Genomic DNA, 27,790 nt, shown 5'->3' with positions numbered 1-27,790 from the left:
CTTACCTGTTACTTTCCAGGTGTTATCTCCACTTTTTCTCTTTTCTGCTTCTTACTGAAACTAATGGCAATTTTATGTTTGTTTGTGTTCTTTGTTACATATATATAATTTTTACTGTGATGATTTTTTTTCTTTTAATTATTTAAAAACTTTGTTTTTGATTTATATAATAAAGAGAGACAACATAACTAATGGATTTTTTTTAAAATGATATATTTAACTTTCTGGCTATGATCAAACACCCATGTACTACTTGTTTATTTTTTTGTAGTTGCATAAGTTAGCTGATGAGAAGAAATACAAGCAGAACTGAATTCATTTAAATAAAGCTAATAGTTTAGAATTTGATTTTACCCAGATGTGCATGTACACAAAGAAAGAAACACTTACTTGAGGACTTCTGTAACTACAGGAAACATGTGGCAGCTAGGATAGCTGATGCTGCTGGATTCAGTTGTTTTTTCCAATCCACATAATTCTCACAATAGCTGATAGTAGAATTCCATCATGATCAAGAGGAGTACCTGAAATTACAAAGATATACACACAGAAGGAAAGAAAAAGAATACTTACTCTATTTCTATGACAATGATTGCTGCCAACACTTCGAGATGCTAATGTTGGAAGAAACAGATAGACATACATCATACGCAGTTTGATTGTACCCAGATGTGCTTGAATGCAAAGAAAGAAATACTTGATTCAAACTGCACAAGACATGTTGCAGACAGGAACGGTGATGCTGCTAGGTTTCGTTGCTTGTTCCAATCTATAAAAAAGAGGTGATATTTATAGTGTTGATAATCTACTGCTGTGTGAAAGCTGGAACAATGGAAACAGTTAAATTAAATTTTCAAATCACAAAGACTGAAGTCGAAATAGAAAGAAGAAAGGGTGATACTATACTCATCTTCCTGTAGGTGCAGACCACTTGCTGGTGACTGTTCGTTCGCCATTAAACTGGAAAGTAAAACAAAAGAAAAAGAAAGAAAACAGGTTCCGCTGGGGAAAGCTCTTGTCTGGGCAGCGAGGTGATGAACTCCCGAAAGGAGGGGCACTATATAAAAACAAGCTTTGCTGCGAACATCTCCTAAAAAGCGGTTTCTACTCAGAATAACAGGCAGAGCAGAAAACAGAGGTGTTCTCTCTACCCAACAGGATTCGTAAAGATACCACTAGTTTGTGTTCATAAGACGGCGATGATCACTCACAAAACTGGCATTCCTACTATCATATCGGAGGACCGTCATATATAATTGCACTACCATTTCGTATCGGAGGACGGTCATATATAATTGCACTACCATACCGTTTCGGAGTTCGTAGACAGTAGGAATAATAAAAGCGGCCTTAAAGCGGCTTGTGAGCACACAATCTAGTCGAACTCTAGTCGTCCTTAGTCGAGTCGAGGCAAGCATGCATTACATAGTAACACGAGCATGTGTCGCCTGCTTAGAGGGTAGCCCCCTTCGGCAGATTCGAAAGCGCACCTCACAGCGGAAGAGCTTCGGAACCAATCGGACCGTACCCAGACTTGCAGCTATTTGTTAACTTGGAAGTGGAGTCAACACCCCGACACTGAGAAAAGAGCTTTCCAAAAGCTCAAAACCAGTTGCATGCAAAGTCGGGGAAACTGGGAGCAGGCTGGGGAGAACACAGGGCCTTGCAGGGAGGCCCATTTTTCTCTTTCGTTCGGTTTACATCTTTCGGGTATTGTTCTCCTTTCAGCCTGCCCCCTTCACGCCTTTTTGCTCGCCACATGCAAGCGTATAAAAAGACGACCAGATGACGGACGCAACAAACTAATGCCGACATTTTCTGGATTTTATTTTTTTTTTTGCCAGAGCCCATTTAGCCGTGTAGCTGTTAAACTACAACGTTACACCCCCCTACCACGGTGAGGATAGGGTTGGACTTTAGGGGGGAAAATACACATCCAGAATTTTATCCAAGAAATTCTACAGTTTATCGACCGCCCTTAAATAATATTATATATATACTTTCATCTAACAAATTAAATTAAAAGACGTCAATTTAGATTTAAATTAAAAAATATTTTATCCAACGACAGCACGGTTTATAAACTGCACAATTGTCACGTGAAATTCTACAGTTTATCGACCGGCCTTACATAATATTATATGTATACTTTCACCTAACAAATTAACTTAAAAGAGGTTAATTTAGATTTAAATTAAAAATATTTTATCCAAGAACAGCACGGTTTATAAACTGCACAATTGTCACGTGAAATTCTACAGTTTATCGACCGCCCTTAAATAATATTATATATATACTTTCACCTAACAAATTAAATTAAAAGACGTTAATTTAGATTTAAATTAAAAATATTTTATCCAAGAACAGCACGGTTTATAAACTGCACAATTGTCACGTGAAATTCTACAGTTTATCGACCGGCCTTAAATTATATTATATGTATACTTTCACCTAACAAATTAACTTAAAAGACGTTAATTTAGATTTAAATTAAAAATATTTTATCCAAGAACAGCACGGTTTATGAACTGCACAATTGTCACGTGAAATTCTACAGTTTATCGACCGGCCTTAAATTATATTATATGTATACTTTCACCTAACAAATTAAATTAAAAGACGTTAATTTAGATTTAAATTAAAAATATTTTATCCAAGAACAGCACGGTTTATAAACTGCACAATTGTCACGTGAAATTCTACAGTTTATCGACCGCCCTTAAATTATATTATATATATATACTTTCATCTAACAAATTAAATTAAAAGACGTTAATTTAGATTTAAATTAAAAATATTTTATCCAAGAACAGCACGGTTTATAAACTGCACAATTATCACGGTAATATCGCTTGCTAGGTTTCTAACAGTATTTAGTATAATAAAATATAAATACCTTTAAATTTGTTTGGCATCAGAGAAATAGGCAGAAATAAAACAGCGGCAGGGCAGCGGCTTAGCTGGGTCTTTTGGCTGGTCATCTATTCTTCTGGAACATCTCTCGCTGCCACGGTCAAACTGAATTTACAGCCCGTTTTCGGGCTATTTTATATTTCACCATCGGCGTGAAAACCGTTAACTTTTTCCGGGAAAATTCAAACATTTCCCAGTCGACGTTACAAACTTTTTACCTTTTATGGAGTTTGTGTTAAGTAGCTGCCTTTTCATTGGTTGATTTAAACTTGTTTAGTTTGAAGGGTGAATGTGGACGTGTGTGCGTCTGTGTATGTGTGTGTTAATGCAAGTGTGTGTGTATGTGGGTGTGTGCGTCGTTGGCGTTGCAGCATGTGGAGGAGAGAGTAGACACATTCTCTGTCTCTTTCGGTCTCTCCCCCCTTTTCCCTCTCTGTCTGTCTATATATAAGGACACGGAGAAGCGCGCGTGCGAGAGAGCGAGTGAGAGAGAGAGAGAGAGAGAGAGAGAGAGAGGTTAGCAGCTGAAACTTTTAAAAGTTATAAAAAATTAAAACATAATTATAATATATATATATATATATATATATATATATATATATATATATATATATATTTCCGCTAAATTTCGTCCTATGATATATATATATATATATATATATATATAGATATATATATATATATATATATATATATATATATTAGGCACCGCCAAAAATGGCCGCAAAATCAAGTTGTTGTTGTTTTTTAAAACTAAATTACATTTATTAAAATCCATTATTTCTGAGTAACTTTTTTTTTTCCAGAAAGATAAAACCCTGAATTTTATCATATAGAAAACAGAATAATGTAAAACTTTTTCTACTATTTTTAATTCAATTTTAAATGTTAAATTTTCCCAAAAAGTTAACAATTGTTATTTTTTGTCTTGCACAAAAAACGTACTTAAATATTTAAAAAAAAGGGTTTTTAAAATAATTTATTTATTCATTTATTGTCTAACTACAATTTAGGATGATTTTCTAAGAGAATATGCAAAAATATTATAATATAAGTACCTGAATTTCAAATAATTCCACTTATTCATATATGTAACCAGATATTTCGCGTCGCCGAAGAGTTCAGATCGACTCTGTTTACGTTTTCTTTCGATGAGACGAAAACTATGGAAGACTAAACAGGCCAAAAAAACTTATTTTTCAGTGACGAAAATTTCAATGTATTATTAAGCTGAGGCTGGCCAGTACCAGATGGGTGACCATTTGTATGAGTTTGGTTTTTAATGTGTATGTGTGTGGGGGCCAGGCTCCCCAAAATGGGGGGAGGGGGCAATTTAAAGCAGAATAAAAAAAAATTATTTCAGCGCTTTTGGTCCACCGTAGTCGAAAGGCGGCAAACGTTTTCAAACGAGATCGAAAAAAATGATGCTATTTTTAACACAAAGGGCACAATATTTATCGAATTTTTTTTTTTTGGTATCGATTATTCAAAGCATGCTCTGTTTAATAATGGTCATGCATTATTCGGCTCGCTAAAAAAAAATTGGGTATTTATTTATCAAAAATTTTAAAATGGCTTTTTTCGTATAAATATAAAAAAAAATTTTTTTTGTTTTGCTTAACTTAAATTAATTATTTTACTTAACATATTAACCGAATTTCACACTTCAAAACTCAAAAGCGGGATAATTAAACACAATCGAAGTTCTGATATTCAGACGTCAAAATAAGGTATGCAAACAATTTTTTTTTTTTTTTTTTTTTTTAATCTATAATTCTGTCCCTTACAACAACACAATATGTTTTGTTCAGTTTCAGATGATTATTTTAAGCATATTTGTTTCCACTTCAAAACAAGGGGGGGTTTTGTAAGCAAAAAAATATATATATATAAATATCGTTTATGAAAAATAAGTACACTGTTATAAAGTTCATTTTTCTCCTAATAATCGCTGAAAATTTCGTATTGATCGGATAATTACCTGATTTTTGGTAGATTTTTAAAAAGACGGTCCGTCAAAAAGTACTGACCTGCCCCCCCCCAGTTTTGGCGGTGCCTAATATATATATATATATATATATGTTTATATATCATAGGACGAAATTTAGCGGAAATCTATAGCCACGTGGAAAGAAATATTTCTATCCATACATTTTGGACAAAATCAAACTTTATCTGTTTTTTTTCTTCAATTAAAACTTAAAATATCACTTAACTAAACCACTCTATAGATTGATGTGATATTTGGAATATGCTGTAACATTGATACAGACAAAGTAAGGAACAGTTAAGTCATAGACACAAGAAAATATGCGTATAGTTATAATAGGAAAAAAACGAAAACGTTAAAAAGTATATGCATCTTATGCAGTTATGCTACCGTGCCGAAATAAAAACGGTATTATTTAGAAATCTATTCTTTGAATTATTTGCTAATAATTAAAAAAAAAATATTTTCGTTAACAGATACTATACATTGATCGTTTTTTTTTATTTGATTTGATGTTTTTTATTTTTATTTATTTTTTATTTATCTTATTTTTATTTATTTTTATTTAACATTTGATGTTACAAAACGCCCTCCTCTCCCGATTTTAAAAACGACTTCCGGAATACCCCCTCCAATCTCTCCATGTTAAGAACGGCTTTCTTGGGGGTGTTTTTTTTTTCAGAAAGCCGTTCTTATCATGGAGGGATTGGAGGTGTTAATGCTACGCTGGGGCAGCTTGTAAAATAAGAAATATCAAAGAAAACTTCTGCGACATTTTTGGGTACAATTTTCAAGTTAAATTCAATTTTATCCTATTTTTTGCTTATTAAATTATAGGATGAAAGTACAGAATAGTTAACATGACCCTCTTTACATTAAGAATGGCTTTCTTAACTTTTAAGGTAATGATTTCTTAAAAAATTACAATTTAATAACGAAAAAAAAAACGGTTATTTTTACGACCTAACCCAGCGTAAACACCCCAACCCGAAAAGTCTTAGTAAAGAGAGAGGCAGGTAGAGGGAGGGGGGTGAAGGGCCGGAGAATTGGGACGTGTCAAACGAAGTTGAAATAAATCCATTTCGTTAACAAACTTTCAAATTCGATTGACACTTATGACACCCACCCCTGCCACCTCATGACAGCTTTTAACGGAAAGTTGATTTGTGTTTGAGTATTTGTGTGTACGTGTATGTTCGTGTATGTGTGTGTTTATGCGAGTGTGTGTGTGTGTGTTTATGAAAGTGCGTATGTATGTGTGTGTTTTCTGTATGTGTGTGTGTTTATGCGAGTGTGTTAGAGTGTGTGCTTCTGTCTCTGTTTATGCTCCTGCCCCTCTTTGATGTGGAAGCACATATTCTCTCTCTCTCTCTCTCTTTCTCGCTCTCTCTCTCTCTCTCTCTCTCTCTCTAAGATATATATATATATATATATATATATATATATATATATATATATATTTTATATATATATATATATTAATATATTTCGTTAACAAACTTTCAAATTCGCTTGACACTTATGACACCCACCCGTCCCCATCCCATGACAGCTTCTAACGGAAAGTTGATTTGTGTTGGTGTGTATTTGTGTCTACGTGTGTGTTTGTGTATACGTGTGTGTTTATGCGAGTGTGTGTGTTTATGAAAGTGTGTGTATGAGTGTGTTTATGCATTTACATTTCAAAATAGTCGCATTAATATAACTAGCTCCAAAACTATTTGTCTCTGCTAATTTTCCTACGATATTCGTTTTCAGCATACCTGAACAAACTGATATGCCGCCTGTTCAAACATGGTCGCCGGTGATTTACATTTCAAAATACACGCATTAATAAAACTAGCTCCAAAACTGTTTGTCTCTGCTAATTTTCCTTGCGATATTCGTTTTCAGCATACCTGAACGGTTTTAAAATCAACATTTCGAATGTTAACGAAATACACACACACAGAGACACACACACACACACACACTCACACACACACACGTAAACCCAGTGAAAGTGTCTACTGTCGATAAGCTAGTTGTAAATTAGATTACTCTCTGATGAGTTTTAGTCTAGCCACACTGTGATACAGCGGAACAGTCCGTCTGTTTGGCATAACTCAGTAGATTAACTAGTTGTAAATTCTTAAAGGAGAAGCCCCTTTAAGAAGAGACTTGAAGACTTATCGGCCAACCTGGGCCGTGCGTTGTAAACAGAAATCCATTTCAGACTGAACTTTTTCCAAAACTTAGTTCGTCTTCAAAGGGACAAGAATGCCGACACTCGACTTATTGTCGCCACCCCGATCTTCGCACCATCACGCTAATAAAATTGTTCTTGGCGAATTGAATTGAGAAAGTCAAACTAAATACAAGGACGATTCATATAAATTATAGCTGTTGATTTAATGTATTGAATATTAAAACTTTGTCAAACGGAGATGATATAAAAAGCTGGGGAGCGAAACACACACACACACACTAATGATTTGTGTTTTTGTGTGTTGGTCAGTTGGTGTGTTTAAGTATTTGTGTGTGTGTTTATGCGAGTGCGTGTATGTGTGTTTATGCAAGTATGTGTGTATGTGTGCGTTTATATAGAGTGTGTGCCTCTCAGCTGTCTCCGTTTCTTCTCCCTTCCTCGTTGACGTGATGGCGGAGAGCGTAGACACACATATTTGTCTCTCTCTCTCTCTCTCTCTCTCTCTCTCTCTCTCTCTCTCTCTCTCTCTCTCTCTCTCTCTCTCTCTCCCTTCTTCCCTCTTTGCCCCTCTTTCTCTTTCTGTCTCCCTCCCTCTCTCTCTCTCTCCCTTCTCCCCCTTTCTCTTTCTGTCTCCATCTCTCTCTCTCTCTCTCTCTCTCTCTCTCTCTCATATATATATATATATACGTATATATATATAAAAACTTCGTAGCAGGAGCACGGAGAAGCCAGAGAGAGAGAGAGAGAGAGAGAGAGAAAAAGAGAGAGAGAGAGAGAGAGGTTAGCAGCAAATGGTCTTTGGTCAGAATGTAGGGAAAAAAAACGGTTATTTTTACGACCTACCCCAGCGTAGTATAAACACCCCAACCTCTCCTTGAAAAAAATATATGCATCCTATGCAGTTGTGCTACCGTGCCGAAATAAAAACATTATTATTTAGAAATCTATTCTTTGTACTGTCATCTAACAATGTAATCAATATGTCGTGAAACTTGAATTGAACGAGGAATAATTCCGAGTGAAAAATCGAGTATCGCGTTTAGATAAACTCGACATCAGGTCAAATTTATTTAGTTTTGATTTAGCTTGTTCACATAATGTTGATGCATTAGAAACATGTTTTGTTTTTTAAGTTTTGCATGCATAATACTTAATGGATTTTAAATAGAAATGATTCATTCGTTTATTAATAATTAATAAAAGCAAAATAAAACTATTTTACTATTTTTTTCACCTGGTTGCGACCTTTTGACTATTTTTTTTCTTTGGTCGCTATCTTTAAATATTACCCCGTATCCAACTAAGTACCGACTTTTCTATACGATAGCAAGTCTGCGTAAAGTAAACACTATTAGAGTAGAAGGATTTCCGACCTTTAGGGACCCCCCAGCAGTGAAACCGCTGTGATTTTGCCATTGTACGTCGAGGTGGTATAAGTGCTATGGGTTCATCAGAGCACATCCCATTAAAGTACTTGTAAACAAGGATGCAACACCGAGGCGATGGGACAGACTTTGGAGATTGACCTATAGCACGGGGCCTATTAGATTAGATACTCTTTTTGTTTTTGTTTTTGTTTTTGTGCTCAACGATAAAAACCGACTTCTTCATTTGTGTTTGCTTCTCATTTTCGCTTTTGCTCTGATAAGAGTTTCGCTAATGTGAAAAAGAAAACATGTTCGAACGTTTGCTGACATTTATTGGATGTGTTGCTACCAGTATTTTGCTTAATTTTCGAGTTTGGAGCGATTATCGAGTCTCACAAGATGTCTATAACATGTCAGACACTTCTTTATTGTTCTTACTTAAAACTGTGCGCTACTTTTGTTTGTGTTAAATAAACGTTTTAAAATAAGTTAAAACAACAAAAATGTGATCTAGGTAGGTAGAAGGGTAACTTATCTTGCCTTTGGTAACATTAATTTTCTTATATATTTATTTGTTCACTACTTTTTCGTTTTGTTCTTATTGAATGCGAAATATTCGCCGTGGAATTTCCACGGGTCACGATTATTTCGTTTTATTAATCTTAAGTTTCATAGAATAAAAAGTTCAGACATAACTTTGTGGAGCCATTTTTAATCGATTTCATTTAACTTTCGTTTGACCCCGGCACGTGCAGTGCAGAGAACACGATCCTTTCTCTCCTTCCCCCACTTTCACTCTTCTTTAGCTTGGTGACAAGGCGATGCTTATGTGTGCGTGAGTGTGCGTGTGTATGTGTGCGTGCGTGCGTGCGTGCGTATGTGTGTTATCAACAAAAATTAAAAAAATAAAAACTTTTTTCCCGACCGGCCGGATTAGGGTTGTGAGGTGTGGTTAGAGTTCATGAAAATAAATGTTAGCAATAAAAACTTTTTAAAACCAAGTTAGAAAAAAGAACACAATTTGCTTCCCCACCAAATTATCGTATTATTGGAGCTCCCGCGTCTAAATTAAGATTCTTTTTTTTTAAGCGATGTAATAAACCATATTTTGGATTAGGGTGCCTCCTCTCTTTATTTTGGTTTGTATATTGTTCATGTTGCAAAAATGCTTCCGGGAGATCTTTTTAGGATTCTAAAGGTTTACTTTTTTTACACTTTTTATTATCTTCGAAAAATGTACACAAATGTAAACAAGCAGTTTACGAGTTGAAAGGCATCGTTAAAATATTTTTAGCGAGTTCTTTAAACTTTATACTTTTTTTCGTCCTCTTCAAGTCCAATGTAAACAAGTTCTTGATAAGCCGTTCCTCTTAAGTAATCCCATTTACAAAATTTATACTTCTAACGATTACAATGATATTGTCCCATTGACTACTGTACACTCTTTAAACCCTCGAGTGGGCTCTGGGCATTGATAAGTAGTGATTCCTTTGTAAAACAAAAAATATTTCAATACTTTGATGGTGAATCTATAGTCAGTCTGTGCTAGTTTTACTTTTCATTTCAAAATACACGCATTAATAAAACTGTCTTGAAAACTCTCTCTGCTAATTTTCCTTGCGATATTCGTTTTCAGCATACCTGAACAAACTGAGGGTTGGCCCCTTTCATATGCCACCCATTCAACATGGTCGCCAGTGATTTACAGTTCAAAATACACGCATTAATAAAACTAGCTCCGAAACAATTTGTCTCTGCTAATTTTCCTTGCGATATTCGTTTTCAGCATACCTGAACAAACTGAGGGTTGGCCCCTTTCATATGCCGCCCGCTCAACATGGTCGCCAGTGATTTACATTTCAAAATACACGCATTAATAAAACTAGCTCCAAAAATATTTCTCTCTGTTCACCCGTAGTTGGTGTTTAAAGAACGCGATCAGATCTTGATCAGAAAAAGACAACACCCCCCGGCAACCTTGCAGACGCGACGTCCAAATCACCATTCTCGCCACGGCCAGGATCGTAACGTAGACCATTTGTCTTTCCCGGTCCCACGGCGGCCTCACGTTGTCCACCACATTGGATACAGTAATTGGGCGAGAATGCTCAGGATCGATGCGAGCCGTCACTCCGCTGACATACGACCAGTACTGGCGGAGTTCGCGGCAATCGAAGAAAGAGTGATCTGTAGTTTCTACGGCCGTTGTCCCACAACGGGGACAATCAGGCGACTCCAAAAACCCGGAACTGCATTGTATGTTGTTGAGTGGAAGTGCATTTCGGGCCAATCGCCAGGTCAGAGAGAACTCTGAATTGTTCAGATGACTCGAACCTGGCGCCCAGCTCCACACGGAGCGGATCTCACTCTGCTGCCAGCCCAAACGCGCGCATAGCGGGTCGTCAGCGGCCCCCTTCACTAGATCCCTGTGGAGTTCCCTACGGGTAGCAGTCACAAGGTCACTGGACCTTGGTAGTCGTTTTAGCGCGGCTCGGCACTCTTTCATGTAGGCAGATTCTCCCCGCGGCCTGCGACGGCTCTCGATGGAAGGGTCGAGAACGAGGTCGGGGAAGGCGGCAGTAACCACGGGGTGCCACGGTTGGTCTTCCTGCATATAGTGGCTCAGGAAGGCCAGCCTCTCAGCATCTCGATTACACTTCAAGTCCGGCATTCCCAAGCCTCCCTCACACGGACGTTGAATACAGACCTGTCTGCTCACCCAGTGTCTTCCTCTGTCCCAAAGGAGCGAGGACAAGAGTTCGACAAGAGCTACACTTTGATCTTGACCAAAAGTAACATTGGCGAAACGAAATCTTTTTATTGAACAATAAAGGGGAAGTAACTAGCAACGGATTGTGCACGTCATCTAAGGGAGGTAACTCTAAAACCAATTGTATAACAATTTTTAAACTTATAATCAAAGTAAAAACGAAACCTTAATTTTATGATTAATCAGTTAAGTATATAATAAAGGAATAAAGGTGCTTGTGCAGTTTAGCAAACGCATCAAAATACGAAGATAAAGAAAAATATTTATGATGTACGTGCCAGTTATGGAATGAAGTTATCATTTTAAAATTCCGGGCATTCCGGCATATCCCTCGAGACATTTCATTGTTTTTTTTTTGTTTTGTTTTTTTTTTTACATAGGCATCACCACATTATCAAGGCCCAGAGGCCACTCAAGGATAAGGGTTAAAGAGTGTACAGTAGTAATTGGACAATATAGTAATCATTAGTAATGAAAATTTGGTAAATTGGAACGGCTCATCAAGAACTTATTTACTTTAGACTTGAACACAACCATATTGTAGTCAGCCGGAAAGCAGGAAAACGGAAGACAATTCCACAGGTGTGCAGTTCTAAGAAAGAAGCTTTGTTCATGGAATCTACGTTTAGGTTTAGGCACAGATAAAGAGTGGGGAAAATTATTGATAGTGTTTACAGCTAGACGAGTGTTTCTTGTGAAAGTTTGGCGAGGGGGGACCATAGATTGAAGCATAACCTCCCCTGTTTTCTAGACGGTGATAGACGATTCGGCGTCCCCTGACGAAACATATTCCAACAGATATTATGTAATATATGATACGTAATATCATAGTATCATTTTTAATTATTTATTAACATCTTATATGAAAATAAGTGGAACAGTGGAATGGAACACTGGAACACTATGAACAATATGAACAATTCTTATTTTTATTTTTAAAAAATGCGTAATTTCATTCCTTGTTAAGTTAACTTTCTATTTTAACATTATTTAAAGTAAATAAATATTGAAACATTATTTAATATTAAATATTGAAACATTATTTAAAGTAAATAAATATTTTTTTACAAAAAATATAATTCTTACACTAAACTACTTATGACAATACAAATACTACTACTACTACTACTACTAATAATAATAATAATAATAATAATAATAATAATAATAATAATGAGGGAAGACGTGGCTGGTTACCTTTAATGCATCTAAAACCAAACTCCTGTCCTTGCATCATTGCTCTGATCCCCATCTGGCATCAATTGGGATGGGTAGCTCTCGTCTGGGAGAGGCCCCGTGTTTTGACAAGCTTCTGGGTTTGACCTTTACTCCTGATCTGAAATGGAACACGTACATCAAGTCTGTTGCCAAGGCCGCTGGAAAGATGGTGGGATCCTTCTACCACTCCGGAAGATATCTCACTACTGATGCAATTCTCTATCTATATAAAAGCCAAGTACGTCCAAGGCTGGAATACTACTGCCATATCTGGGCAGGAGCTGCTAAAAACAGCCTATCCTGCCTTGACAGAGTACAAAATAGACTTTGTGGCTTAGTGGGGGATGCCCTTTTCTCTACCCTTCAACATCTCTCCCACAGAAGAGACGTTGCGAGCCTATCCTTGTTTTATCGTTATTTCCATGGCAGGTGCTCGTCTGAACTCCAATCTCTGGTACCCCCTCGCCAATCTTTCACAAAAAACACCCGTCTAACTGAATCCACTGTGAAAAATTTCCCCCACTCTTTATCTGTGCCTAAATCAAAACGTAGATTCCATGAACAAAGCTTCTTTCGTAGAACTGCACGCCTGTGGAACTTTGTTCCGTCTGCCTGCTTCCCACCTGACTACAACTTGGATGTGTTCAAGTCCAACATTAACAAATTCCTAATGAACCGCCCCCTTAAGTAAACACTTCATCAAATCTCCACACTAACGTAATGTACTTGCAATAACCCTTATCCCTGAGTGGCTTCCGGGCCTTGATAAGTTGTGACCACTGTGTAAAAAAAATAAAATAAAAAAATAAAATAATAATAATAATAATAATAATATTTATAAGTCCTCTATATTTCTCCTATACCCTTCCCCATCCCTCCCATTATCCAATCACCCCCCCACACACACACACACACACACAAAAGAATGATGCCAAATAGCCAAGAAGGGCCAAGGATGATGAAAAGACCGAGGAGAGAGCACTGACCAGACCTCCGCTGGATAAGTGCGAAGAGAACTGGGACCTTGGGGCGGTTTATTGACACTCAAATTCCAGTGGAAATCGATGGTGGGCGGCTGTTGCGATAATGCAAATTCACTTGCAAATGTTATCAAAAGAGGTTAAGAGCGCTGGAAAACTGGAGGAACTCGTCACTTAGCTTCCAGAGAACACCGTAGGCTATTTTAAAGGAGAGATCCTTTAGGACCTGCGTGAAAGCTCCTTGTGAGCCAATAATAATAATAATTCGTTTAAGAATGTGATGAATTTCTTCTGTTAAAAGCTGTTGAGGGGGGTTGCTTGTTTTTTTTTTTTTGTTTGTTGTTTTACAAAGGAAAAACAAATTTTAGTGACATCAACGAGGCGGGGGGCGCCATTGAAGATAAGTCCGTTTGTCAAACCGCACATGAAGTTCTAATAATGTTATTACTAAATTTTGAAATGATTTCTTCAAAGACAAGTTTTTAATTTTGTGTACGGAAATTGCGTCGGTGTGGACAACAGATGTACGCACAATCGAAACGTTCCTTGTACAGCCACTTTAAATATCTGTGGCGAGTCGCTACAGTAGTTTATTTAGTAATTGTGGCCTGGTAGACCAACACAAAACCTACTTGTGCGTACAGCAATGGCCACCACTTATAACATAAAATATCGTATTTAAATTTTTCGTAAATAAGTAGCTTTCCAGATACTGAGCAATGTAATACTTTATATTATAAGTGGTGGCTATTGTTGTACGCGCAAGCGCGCATACGTTTGCGTGCGCGTGCCGCAAACATCTGATCGCAAAAATATGCGGCAAAATTATGAACAAATATGGCCGCCGCGTTACATTACTATATGAAACGTGCTGAAAAGTACATTTTCAGTATCGTGAAAACTAGTTGCCGGCTCCAATTCTAAATGCGATATTCGTTTTCAGCATACCTGAAAACCGCTTGGCCACAATAAACATTTATTTAAAGCTTCTTTTAAATGGTACAAAAGTTATGATGATAATATTAAATTAGATTACAACAATTACTTGGCCTTCGGGCCGGGATGAAAGTGTAGTATCTGTTCCGGCAGATACTGCAAGCTATGACTAGCTATGACTAGCAAAGACCAGATGTGGGGGCAACCCCGTATGCCTGACCTTTAACCAGCTCCCATTTCCCACCTCTCGGGAGCTGGTCCCCTTTTTCCCTTCCCCCTCCCTTCACTCCTCACATTAATAATTGGCCTTGTGCCTAATTTGCTCGGTGGGGGAGCAAATAAATACCATCTGTTCTTCAGATGCTGCACTTCTATTTCTTGTTCTCTTTCAGTGGAGGAGAAATCCTTCACGACTGAGACAATTTTTATTTTTGTACCTTTTCTCCACGTTAAAAAACGACCCTGGTGTCTAACTCTGTCCCGTGGGGAGGCATAGTAAATAGGTACATCGGGTTATATAGGGGGGGGTAAATCTGTTTTGTGCGTTGGAGGTACTTAAAGAAAATGAAAGAAGTAGAGGAAGGAAAAAAGAAAGAAAGGAAGACGGAAAAAAGAAAGAAAGAATTCTTGGCCTTCATTTGTGGATTTGGTCCTCTTATCTTGCTCTGCACGTGACAGTCATTTTCTTTGCGGTAGTCCTATTTGCTTTCGGTAGTCTCTCTCTCGCTCTCTCTCTCTCTCTCTCTCTCTCTCTCTCTCTCTCTCTCTCTCTCTCTCTCTCTCTCTCTCTCTCTAAATCGAAGTACAAAAAAGAAAAATAGTGTCAAGACAATTAAATTACGATCAAAAGGTCATCCATTAAGATTTGGATATTTATTTGTGAAAATTGAAAACAACGAAAACAAACAAACAAAAAATCCTGATCACATTCCAGTGCCTTTTGACTGTTTATTTATTTATTTTATTTATTTATTTATTTATTTGTTTTTACGAAGACTTACGTCAAAACTTAAGACTAAAAACAGTCAAACGTCCGTTCAGATTGCAATACTGATTAAAAATTATGGCGACAAAGTAAGTGTTCATTTATTTAACCCCCCCCCCCCTTTTGTTTTCATTTTCTTTTTTGGTAAATTTTCAGATTAGGTCCACCTCCATAATTTTCTTTTAAATGACGACTTCTGTAGGTTTTGGACTATGCTGAATACGAAAATCGCATTGAAATTTTGCAGAAATAATTAGTTATCGAGATATAAAAAGCTGTATTACGCATTGTATTCTTTAGCGGCCATCTTTTTACGCGCGAGCGCCATAAACAACTCTACTCATCTATGACTGACACTGCACGCGCGTAAAAAAAGATGGCCACCAAAGAATACAATGCATAATACAACTTTTTATATCTCGATAACTACTTATTTCTGCAAAATTTAAATGCGGTTTTCGTATTCAGCATAGTCGAAAATTTATAAAAGGTGTCATTGAAAAGAAAATTATGGCGGTGGACCTAATCTAAAAAAAAATAACTTTTTTTTTTTTTTTTTTTTTAACGGAAACCGAGTTAAGCAACGTTTGTATCCCTATGGCTTTTTGGTTTTTATCCAGAATTCAACCTAAGAATTAAAAAAACGGTATTTTTTACGACCTGCCCCAGCGTAGTAAACACCCCTAACCACCCATGTTAAGAACCGCTTTCGGAATAACCACCCCAACCTTCTCATGTTAAAAACGGCTTTCAAGGCTGTGGGGGGGGGGGTATTCCAAAAGTCGTTCTTAACATAAGGAGGTGTTTATAATACGTTGGGGCACGTCGTAAAATATTACGAAAACAAATACAGAAATTTGGGTACTTGTTAAGATATAGTCGACAAATCGATTTTTTTTTTGTTGTTGTTTAATATATCATTTAAAGCAAAAACAATATTACGTATTTATTTGTCATGTCAGAAATAGTAATATATCCAAAAATTACGAAAAATCATGGAGTAGAACACCTGCTATTGTATTTTTAGTAAAAAAAAAAAAAAAAAAATCTATCACTATAAAAAAACAAATATTGCAGAAAGTATTCTTTTCAGAGTTATGTCCCCCTGCCTTTAGCCTCCTACTGCCTTACCCAATTTTCCGTAAGAATTACTTTTGGCGCTTCAGGAGAAGCGTGGACCCTGCGTAAACGAGTTTCAATTTAATGACTGCTCCCTGAGGTTTTCTTTCACTTTCTTGGGTTTGTATTACTGTACACATAGATTCGAAAAAGTTGTCAAAAAACAAATATATAACAAATAAATGTTATCAAAGGCAAGGTAAGTTACTTTTCTACCTAACTGGATAATTTTCTAGTGTTTTTATTTAATGTAACATTTTTATTCAGCTCGAAAAACATACAGTGTTTACCGATGTATCGGAAAATTCAAAATGGCGCTCAACTCTCTCTCTCTCTTTGAGATGATAAGTTTGGGAAAAGGATTTAAAAATAAAAAAAAAATATGCAAAATACTGTTTAAAACCCACCGAATATATGTCAGCCTATGTTACGGTAACATATATCGAGGGAGTTTCTAACAGTAGTTTGTCTAGTTTTTTTATTTATAACTCTTTTTCCAAACCTTACCGTGTCTAAGAGAGAGTTGGATGCCATTTTAAATTTTCCAACACATCGGTAAACACTATGTTTTTTCGAGCTGAATAAACATGTTACATTAAATAAAAACATTAGAAACTTATGCAGTTAGGTAGAAAAGTAACTTATCTTTCCTTCGGTAACATTTATTTGTTATGTTTGTTTTTTGACAACTTTTCCGAATCTGTGTACAGTAATACAAACCCCTTTTGTGCCTGCCCTGTTCTTTAAACATATTTTATTAAGAAGGTAAAACAATTAGCTTTCCTAAACCCTTTATGTTGGGTGAATTATTATATTTTGAATGTTGTTGTGCTCTGTCAATCTACTGACTTTCGTCATTACTATTAATATCTGTCAAAGAAGAAATTAAGGTCTGCTGTTTGACCTGCCATTTGTCCACCATTGGACTGAATCAACAGAGGACTCATGGAGGCTACCCGACTTGCATGAGTATCAGTTTATTAAATTGTTAGGTGAAAGTACAGAATAGTTACAAAACAACTTCACCTCCCTGTGTTAAGAATGGTTTTCTAAATAATAACGTTATTTCAGCACGGTCCGTATTTTGCATGAGTATCAATTTATTAAATTGTTAGGTGAGAGTACAGAATAGTTACAAAACAACCTCCGCTCCCTATGTTAAGAATGGTTTTCTTAATAACGTTATTATTTCAGCATAGTCAGTATTCTGCATGAGTACCAATTAAATTGTTAGGTGAAAGTTGTGTAGTTTAACGGGTCCTTCTGCAGTTTAATTAACCATTTTTCCGTAAGTAACGCGCCGACATTTTCCGAGTAGAATAACCGTTTAACATTTCACAGAAATTCTGTGTTTACATTTGGGAGCTGCGTCCACCACAACACCCCCCCCCCAAATGTAAACACAGAATTTCTGTGAAATGTTCAACCGTATTCTACTCGGTAAATGTCGCCGCGTTATTTATCTTTACCACATGTACGGCAAAAATATGCTGTGCTTGCGTCTACAACAATGGTCACAACTCATAACGTAAAGAATTACATTGCTCAATATCCAGAAAGCTACTTATTTGCGGAAATTTAAATGAAATATTTCTTTTTTTTTCAGCATACCGGAAAACTTATAAAAATCGTTATTTTAAAAGGAAAATGTTCAGCTGGAAATCAAATAATTTTTTTATAAATATGGACAAATATGGCCGCCGCGTTACATTACTATACAAAACATGCAGAAAAGTATCTTTTCAATATCACGAAAACTAGTTGCTGGCGCCGATTTTAAATGTGATATTTGTTTTCAGCATACCTGAAACCCATTGAAAACAAGTTTTTTAAGGTAGGTTTTGTGTTGGTCTATCAGGCAACAATTAGCATAGACTTTAAAGGTAAACGTGTTCAATGACACTTCTGCATTACCCGAATGGCGCCATTGTTAGGGAGGGGCGATAACTCCAATTTCGTTTTGTCAAAAATCACTGCAAGCAAATAGCAAAGAAGATTTTTCTTTTCCGAACACAAAAATATTTGAAAACCAATTTATTTAATTATTGCATAAAAATGTATAAATATATGAATTGTAAAAACATTTATTGAAAAGTCTGCGTAAGAAAATATCATTTTATTAAAACAAGTTTGGCGCTTCTACACTATTGGGACGAAATTTTGTAGTCGATAAATGGAGTTTTCAGATTAAAAAAAAACAACAAAAAACACTGGTTTCTACTGATTTTTGTCAATTCTTTTGTAAGGTAGGTTTTGGGTTGGTTTATCAGGCCACAATTATCGAATTTATTCCGAAATTGAATTTAATTTAATTTTCTTTTCCTGTTTTAGTTTGGTCCGTGGAAGTTTGTCCGTCATCAATAACAGCATTAATTATGTTCCGATGGGTTCTTGGACGCTAAATCGCGTTCAGGACGTTTACAACAAAGTCAAAGATACGTCACCGAATGTGGTGTCGAAGTCTCTCGACAGAGTCGAATCAGTGGTCCAGCAATTCATTGCAAATCCCGAAGAAACGACGTTCGGTAAGTGACAACCATTTCCGTTGCATATTATTTCGGCATTCCGGCATATTTCTCGAGATATTGCGTTCTTGTATTTCTTCTAATACCAAAAATCTTAATATTTTGTCCAAACATATAAGTAAGCAGTTTTGAAGAATAGCGGAAATATTGTATCAATTATGTGCTTCCATACCTCGAGTGACAGACCTGCCGCCATCTTTGAAACTTAGGGTCTCGTTTTATGTACCATTACCGAAGTTTGACGTTCTGATCTACACGCAGGGGGCATAACTCCGAAAAAAAATTTTTTCGATTACTTATGTCATGTAATGGCTGCAATATTTTTTGTCTGTAATGATAGACTAGGTGTATCAGAATTTTTGTAGGAATTTTTGACACCCCTAACACGTTCTGATCTACACGCAGGGGACAATATAGATCTTATTCATGCTGACCCTTTGGGTTTTGGCGATCCAGAATAATAGGCGACTTGAAATCCGCCGGAGATGGTGTCAGATAAAAACTTTGCATTGATATAGAAATGGGTGTTTGTTAAGCAAAAATCATATTACGTACTTACTTGTCATGCCAAAAATAGTAATATATCCATAAATTACGAAAATTATCGAGTAGAAAGTTATTTATAGTTAAAAGTAATTTTTATGGAAACTTGGGTAAAATTGCCTTTTCTTAGACGTTGTAAAGTAGGCAGTAGGAGTCTACACGCAGGGGACATAACTCCGAAAAAAATATTTTCGATTACTTATGTCATGTAATGGCTGCAATATTTTTTGTCTGTAATGATAGACTAGGTGTATCAGAATTTTTGTAGGAATTTTTGACACCCCTAACACGAAACTGCGAATAAAATATAAAAAAAACTCGTAATTTCTCTTTTAAAAGTGGGTTGTTTATTTTCTTTATTGATTATACTTCCAAAATAAACTATTAAAGTTGTATAAAAAGTAATAGAAATATTTTTTAAAAAACAATAATGAAATTAATTGAATTTTACGAGTTCAGTATTTTTCAATTTTTAAACTTTAAAAATCTATCAAAATTTTTCTATTGATTCTATTTTTACAATATTTTCAGGGTCAATGTGAAATTTTATGCTCTTTCCTATAAACCGAATATAATATTTTAGACAAACGTTTTTTTTTTAATTCACGCCCCCCCCCATTTTGAAATGTCTATTAAAAAGTAAATAATTAATTTACTCACCAAAGTTTTATATCTAACAAATTGAAGATAAAAAATCAATAAATAATATATTCAAATTTAAAACAAAAAAGTGTTTTTTATAAATTTACCTGTAAAGTCAGAAGTTTAAAACCTTTTTTTTTTTAATAATCACGTTGTTGCTTTTTTTGTTTTTTTGGGGTTTTTTTTTTAAATGAAACCTTGGTCCTTGCTCCTTTAATTGAAAAAAATGAGGGTTTAAATTACATTTTTCGAGTAGTTATAAGCTTGGAAAGACATGGGGTCGAATTATTCAATATTTTTCACAAAGTTTCTGACACACCTAGTTCTGATCCCCATCTGGCATCAATTGAAATGAATGGCTCTCGTCTTACGGAGTTTTGACAAGCTTCTGGGCTTGACCTTTACTCCTGATCTGAAATGGAACATGTACATTAAATCTGTTGCCAAGGCCGCTGGAAAAATGGTGGGATCCTTCTATTGATCCAGTAGATATCTCACTGCTGATACAATTCTCTATCTATATAAGAGCCAGGTATGTCCAAGGATGGAGTACTGTTGACACATTTGGGCAGGAGCTGCTAGAAAGGACTTATCCTGCCTTGATAGAGTTTAAAATAGACTTTGTAGCCTCTGGCAAATGCTCGACTGAGCTTCAGTCTATGGCCTCCTCTTGCCAAACTTTCATGTAAAACCCTTGTCTAGCTGAAAACACTATCAATAATCCCGCCACTCTGTGCCTAAACCTAAATGTAGATGCACTGAACAAAGATTCTTTCTTAGAACTGCACGCCTGTGGAACTGTCTTCCGTTCTCCTGCTTTCCAGCTGACTACAATCTGATTGCCTTCAAGTCCAATGTAAACAAGTTCTTGATGAGCCATTCCACTTAAGTTAACAAATTTACCTTATTTCTATTACTAACAATTACTATATTGTTCAATTGACTACTGTACACTCTTAGATCTTATCCTCGAGTGGTCTCTGGTCTTGATGTGGTTATGCCTATGTAAAAAAAAATGTAGGGATTTGGGCAGCAAGATGTCGGTTCACGTTACACTTGAACTTCTGCATGTCAGTACAATTGGGGTAGCAGGTACCTGGAATGGATTTCCAAAGTCTAGCGGTTCTGGGGAAGAAACTACTGGAGTAGAAAGATCTTTTGCATCTAGGGATCTCTACTGTGTGGGGGTGGGATTTAGCTGCCTGTCGAGGGTGTTTACGTTGTGGGGGCACAAGTGCTTGCAGTTCGTCATTCACCGTTAAAATACTTGTAGAAAAGGCAGAGATGCTACATTTCATCGATGGGACAGAGGCTGAAGCTTGGATCACAGTTCAGGACCTATCAGATTGGCGACTCTCTTTTGAACCTTGTCAAGGAGCGAGAGACTAGTAGCAGATGACCAGCCCAAATATGACAACAATACTCCATACATGGGCGAATGGTGGCCTTATAGAGGTACAGGATACTTTCGGGTGTTAGTAGTTTTCTAGCATGGTAGAGAGAGCCTAACTTCTTTGCAGCAGTCCTGGCAGTGCTTTCAATGTAATTGCTCCAGCTCATGTTTCCCGTGAACGTCAGGCCAAGGAGCTTGAAAGATGTCCTTTCAGATGTGCTTCCATACCTCAATTGACAGACCTGCCGCCATCTTTGAAACTTAGGGTCTCGTTTTACACACCATTACCGAAGTTTGACATATGATACTTTTCTGTAAAAAAAAAAAAAAAAATTTTAATATTTCACATAAAAAAGAAAGTCACAAGAAATAAATATTACATGTAATGATTTTTTTAACTAATTTATTTGATCTAACAATGTTTTATAAAATCTAATATATAAAAACCTATATGTCTGTCTGTCTGCCTGTCTGTCTCCATATTTTCAAACTCTATCTCCTCCGAACCTAAAATTTGCAGAGCAGCGCTAGAGGCCCCAAATGATTGGAATTTTATGGGTCTTTAGCTGGTTAAAATAGTTTTTAAGGGGTCAAAAATCTATATATATGAAAGGCAAATTTCGTGTATGTCTGGCAAAGGTTTTTCTCGCACACGCACCCGGGGGGGTTACTATTACTTAGAACTGTTTATATAGGCCGTAGATAATAATATGTAGGATTTGAGAATGCATGTAGCGGCTAGATTTATTTACGTCGATTTTTACAATCTGTTGCCAAGGCTGCTGGAAAAATGATGGGATCCTTCTATCACTCCAGTAGATATCTCACTGCTGATGCAATTCTCTATCTGTATAAGAGCCAAGTAGATCCAAGGATGAAGTACTCTTGCCACATTTGGGCAGGAGCTGCTGGAAAGATCTTATCCTGCCTCGACAGAGTTCAAAATAGACTTCGTAGCCTCGTAAGGGATGTTCTTTTTCTCTTCCCTACAACCTCTATCTCACAGAAGAGACGTCGCAAGCCTGTCTCTTCTATATCATTATTTTCATGGCAAGTGCTCGTCTGAGCTCCAATCTATGGTCCTCCCTCGCCAAACTTTCGTGTAAAACACTCGTCCAACTTAAACCACTATCAATAATTTCCACCACTCTTTATTTGTACCTAAACCTAAATGTAGATTCCATGAACAACCCTTTTTTCATAGAACTGCATGCCTGTGGAACTTTTTTCCGTTTCCTGCTTTCCAACAAACCGAAACCAAAACTTATGAATATATATATATATATATATAAAATAAAATTACAATTAATTTACATTTTTTGGATTTTACCGTCATTGGATTATTTACCTTTCACCAGACTATCCATTCACGTGAAATCACCTTTTTCTTCACCATATTCCTTCTGCTTCACTTTTTGTTTTCAAGTAAAATCTTTGACTTACTTGCAGTTTCATCAAATACTTTTGTATGCAAAATCCGATCCCGCATTTTACTAATTTCTACCTTCTGATGAGAAGGAAAGTATTTCTTTGAAACTCCGCGGATTAAGGACTGTCCACTTATTAAGTGTCTCCTTTTCAGATTAAATATGTTTTAACTCATTTCAAAGTGTTTTTAACATGTTTTATTAACTACTAGCGAGGGGTACCCGGCGTTGCCCGGGTGTTTGTAGGTGTGTGTGGAAACCCCGGAGGGGGGGGTAAAAAAAACCGTAAGTATGAGGATCGAACCCGAACCCTTGAGGCAAAGTTGTAAATTAAAGTGTGAAAAAAAAACGTGCGACGTTAACCATTGCTCCACCACGAGATGCTAACGGAAACACGTTTGAATTTATTTAATTACTTGGATTTGGCAGGTGCCCGTTTTAATGAGTTAATGAGGTCAAGTTTGACTGCAGGGCGGGAACGTTTCCCAAGATGTTATAACCATAACCCACATGTGGCGAGCGACAAATGTTGAATATTTATCTTGCCGAAATCGAGCAAATTAAGTAGACAGGCGAGCTTCGTTGTTAACTGTGAGATATTACGATTTATATGTGCTATAAAAAGTTTTTTAAAAAGTTGTGAAGCGAGCGACCGCTTCTTTGAAAAAAGCCTTCTGTACACATACAGAAAAAGGAACACACATACATACATTTTCGCTTTTATATTTATTGATTTGCTCTTACACACACACACGCACACACACATATATATATATAATTTGAGTTCCTACAGTATAATCAAAACTGAAACCGAAACTTATGAAGAATTCTTGGTAAAATTATTTTTTACAAAAAATGGAAGGTCATAATTAAATGACAGTCACTCGGAAGAAAAAAAGATGTAAGCATGACACAAAATAAATAACACACACGCCATGCTATTGAAATATAGACTAGCAGGACCTGTGGAAATTCCACAGGGGACTCATTCATATGTAATATATTGATGTTGGCACTCTGTAGATCTTCACTGTAAATGGTATTATTGTAGCTCTTTTGTTAAAACTGCAAAAGTATTTATCTAAGCTAGTATAGACGTCCGGCGTAGCCCGGTCATAAAGTACGCTTAAATATGATATTTTAATTCTTGCAGATTTCGTATATATTATTATAGAGTTAATGTTCTGTCGATTTTTATATGTTATAAAGTTGTGATTTCAAAAATAAAAAATATATATCCATATGACTTGAATCGAAACCGAAATAAAAACTTATGAAAAAATGATAAAAATATATATATATATATATATATATATATATATATATATATATATATATATATAGTAAGTTATAAAATATATATGGCGATTAAGCCATTTTTTATTTTATAACTTACTAACTAGCTCTACCTACGTATTGAGTACTGTTGAAGTAAATACTTAAAGTTTACGCATAAATTTATACTTTCGTATATTATTTTATGTGAGTAAATGAAGTAGTTGTATATATATATATATATATATATATATATATATAATTATTTACTATAATAATTAAATACCTACAGACACTAGTGTTTCAACCTTTCGAGAATCTTCAGTGCAGAGTGTCAAAAAAAAAAGGCAGACATATATGTATTTTTTTCTTATTATTATTACACTTTCACCCCAAACAAGGCACGTTGCCACTTTGATGTAGGGGGCTACTATAAGGGACATACGTTGCAGGCGTACTATGTAGGGAGTTGAGCAGCAAGATGTCTGTTTACATTACACTTGAACTTCTGCATGTCAGTACAGTTGGGGAAGCAGGAACCTGGAAGGGAATTCCAAAGTTTAGCAGTTCTGAGGAAGAAACTATTAGAGTAGAAGGCTTTCTTACATCTAGGGATCTCAACTGTGAAGGGGTGGGACTTTGCTGCTTGTCGGGTTTGTCGGGAGTATTTACGTCGCGGGGGTACAAGGGATTGCAGTGCGTCAGAGTGCCTACTACAACGTTGTTTTTTTTTTGTTGTTGTTTTTTTTTTTTTTTTTTTGCTCAACACACATCTCTAAACACCCGGGCCATGCCGGGCACCCAGGCTGGTTAAAAAATAACCAAAAATTGAATTATTATGCAATTTCTGAAGCCATAAGTAGACACCTTAAAAGTGTAACCATGGGTTTTCAGATATGTGGAACTGATAAGGATGGGAGGGTTACGAGGTCAACTCCGGTTGTTGAGATAAAAGACATCGTTCAAAATACGAGTGTATTCGATGCCTTCCATAACAAAGACAAAATGTGTTTGTTAGCGATAAAGGAATGGGTACAAAAGGTCACATATGCCTATCATTGACCCGTCAGCTATTAAAGTGGTAAAAGGGGAGATAAGTATGTCCCCTAATTTCGCAATCTTCAAGGTGTTTGTATCTAGTGAAAACGCAATTTCCCCCCACTTTTCCGTAGAAATTACTTTTAACTATAAATAATCTTATTTTGATGAATTTTCGTAATTTTTTAATATAGTACTATTTTCGACATGACAATTAAGGATTGTTGTTGTTTTTGCAAAAACAACATATTTTTTAAAAATTAAGTACGGATTTTTGCTTTTTTTTTTTTTTTTTTTTGCAAACCGGATATAATTTTAAAAATTAAGTAAGTATTGTTATTTTTTTGCAAAAACAACATATTAAAAATAAGTGTTGTTTTTCTTTCTTTTTTTTTTTTTAGAATGTATGAAGAAGGTTAGGGTTAGGATAAGGTTAATTTAAAAAAAAAAAACAAAGTGACGCATGCATGGTCCACAGTGAACGAGGCATAAAAAAAATGTCTACGTTCACCATTTGTCCACCCACCCAAAAGTCCCCAGGGGACGTCAAATCCTGGTGAAAATGAACAGACGGTGCAGTTTTAGGCCTTAACATATGTAAATTTGAGTTCTGCACCATGAAAAAAAAGAAATGACTAAGTCCATTATTTGTCCCCCTTTCCCCATTTAGCCCCAAAAGTCCTCAAGGCCTTAACACGTTTAAATTTGAGTTCAGCACCATGCAAAACTGCTAAATAGACATACACAGAAAATTATGGACAAATATGGTAAAATAGTCCCAAAAATGAAGTGTTTTTATTAGCTATAAAAGAGCCCCTGGGGCACACCCAAGAGTTATCGCGAAGTATAGACAAACAAAATTATATAGAAATCAGTTAGTTACAACTTTTCAGAAAGTTTTATAAAAATCCAAGGCATCAATTTTTTTCTTTTAATATGCATAGAAGTGTCAATTTTAGCCATTTTAACCCGAAAGGCACCCTTAGGGGGCGCAACCGGAGTTTTCCCGGAAAATCCATTCTGTTACTTTTTTTACTCATATCATGTTTAATGTTTGTGCAAAATTTCAAAATATTCCAAGCAGTAGTTATTGAGAAAAGTGTGGACAGACGAACAGACAAGGGTGAATTTACAGGTCCACTCTCCTTTTGTCTGGGGGGGGGTGACCAAATAGACTTGAATTATTACGCCATGTCCAAAGACGTAAGTAGATACATTTAAAAGTGTAACCATGGGTTTTCTGATATGTGGAACGAATAAGGTTGGGAGGGGTTACGAGGTCAACTCCGGTTGTTGAGATAAAAGACAGCGTTCAAAATACAAGTGTGTTCGATGACTTCCATAACTGTTGTGGAGACGCCCACTAATTAGCATACGTGGGTGAACAAGATATAGATAAAGGTATCAAGTCAGCAAGACCGGGAAGCTGTGTTCGAACGCCGGATAGGCAAGACGCATGTGCCGGTTGCTCCGGGAAAGACTGTAACACGCCCTCTGCTGGACAATCTTCCAACTGCAGTACAACTGCACCTTTGTAAATATGTATTATCTTTTCGTCTTAATATATTTGTTTTACCTTTACTTTCTGCGTTCGTGTTGTTATTGATACAGACACAACATATATATATATATATATTTTACCATTTTTGGATTTTTACCCTTCACCGGACTATCCATTCATGTGAAATCTTTTTATTATTTTTCTTTTGCCTCCTGTTCCCCTTACCTCACCCATTTTTAACCAAGTAAGATCTTTGACTTGTAGTTTCATTAAATACTTTTATATGCAAAATCCGATCCTGCATTTTGCTAATTCCTGCCCTCTGATGAGAAGGAGAGTATTTCTTCGAAACTCCGCGGATTAAGGACTATCCACTTATCTTGTGCTTCCTTTTTTTAAATTAAATATGTTTTTAACTCTTTTTCAAGATGTCTTTTAACATGTTTTATTAATCATTTTGTTCATATATATATATATATATATATATATATATATATATATATATATATATATATATATATATATATATAGTTGATTTGGTTTATTTTTCCTTTGAAACTGATTTATAATTTACAATTATTAATCTTTTTACACAATATTAATATAGCTCTAAAATACATATACCTATTCAGCTTATTATATTCCCTCTATAAAATATAGAACTCTCTCTCTCTCTCTCCATATATATATATATATATATATATATATATATATATATATGCATATACTTTATTAAGACACAACAATAACAAAGACAGGATGTGTTTGTTAGTGATAAAGGAATGGGGTCAAAAGGTCATTGACCCTTTGGCGGGGGGGGGGGGGTAATCAAAAATAAGCAGACTTAAATTGGTTGATGTAGATGAGCTCCAATCTATGGTCCCCCCCCCTTTCAGATAGAGTTGTATAACAAATTCAAAATGAGTCTAAGAGAATTTGGCGCTACTAGAGTATGATTCCTGCCCTATTTTTCGGGTTTA

At 35.9% G+C, this 27,790-nt stretch overlaps 1 protein-coding gene across 4 annotated transcripts in view; it reads left to right on the top strand.

Moving 5' to 3' along the window:
• LOC145270981 (uncharacterized) overlaps positions 1 to 27,790 on the top strand; it is a 276,865-nt gene that overhangs the window by 200,838 nt on the left and 48,237 nt on the right. For 2 of the 4 annotated variants that reach the window (XM_080126517.1, XM_080126516.1), the window contains exons 1-2: positions 16,527 to 16,665; positions 18,798 to 18,991. The exons of 1 other annotated variant lie outside the window; for it this stretch is intronic. In XM_080126517.1, coding sequence (XP_079982643.1) covers positions 16,649 to 16,665; positions 18,798 to 18,991 — 211 coding nt within the window. In that variant the 5' untranslated portion in view covers positions 16,527 to 16,648. Of the gene's footprint in view, positions 1 to 15,174; positions 15,437 to 16,526; positions 16,666 to 18,797; positions 18,992 to 27,790 lie in introns of those variants that run through there. One more of the 4 variants, XM_080126518.1, reaches the window with a different exon arrangement.

Source organism: Euprymna scolopes, chromosome 46, assembly GCF_053919585.1.
Source record: "Euprymna scolopes isolate OS-2025 chromosome 46, ASM5391958v1, whole genome shotgun sequence".
NCBI lineage: Eukaryota > Metazoa > Mollusca > Cephalopoda > Sepiida > Sepiolidae > Euprymna > Euprymna scolopes.
The sequence above is the reverse complement of the archived record's forward strand: the minus strand, read 5'-3'. Positions and strand labels throughout refer to the sequence as shown.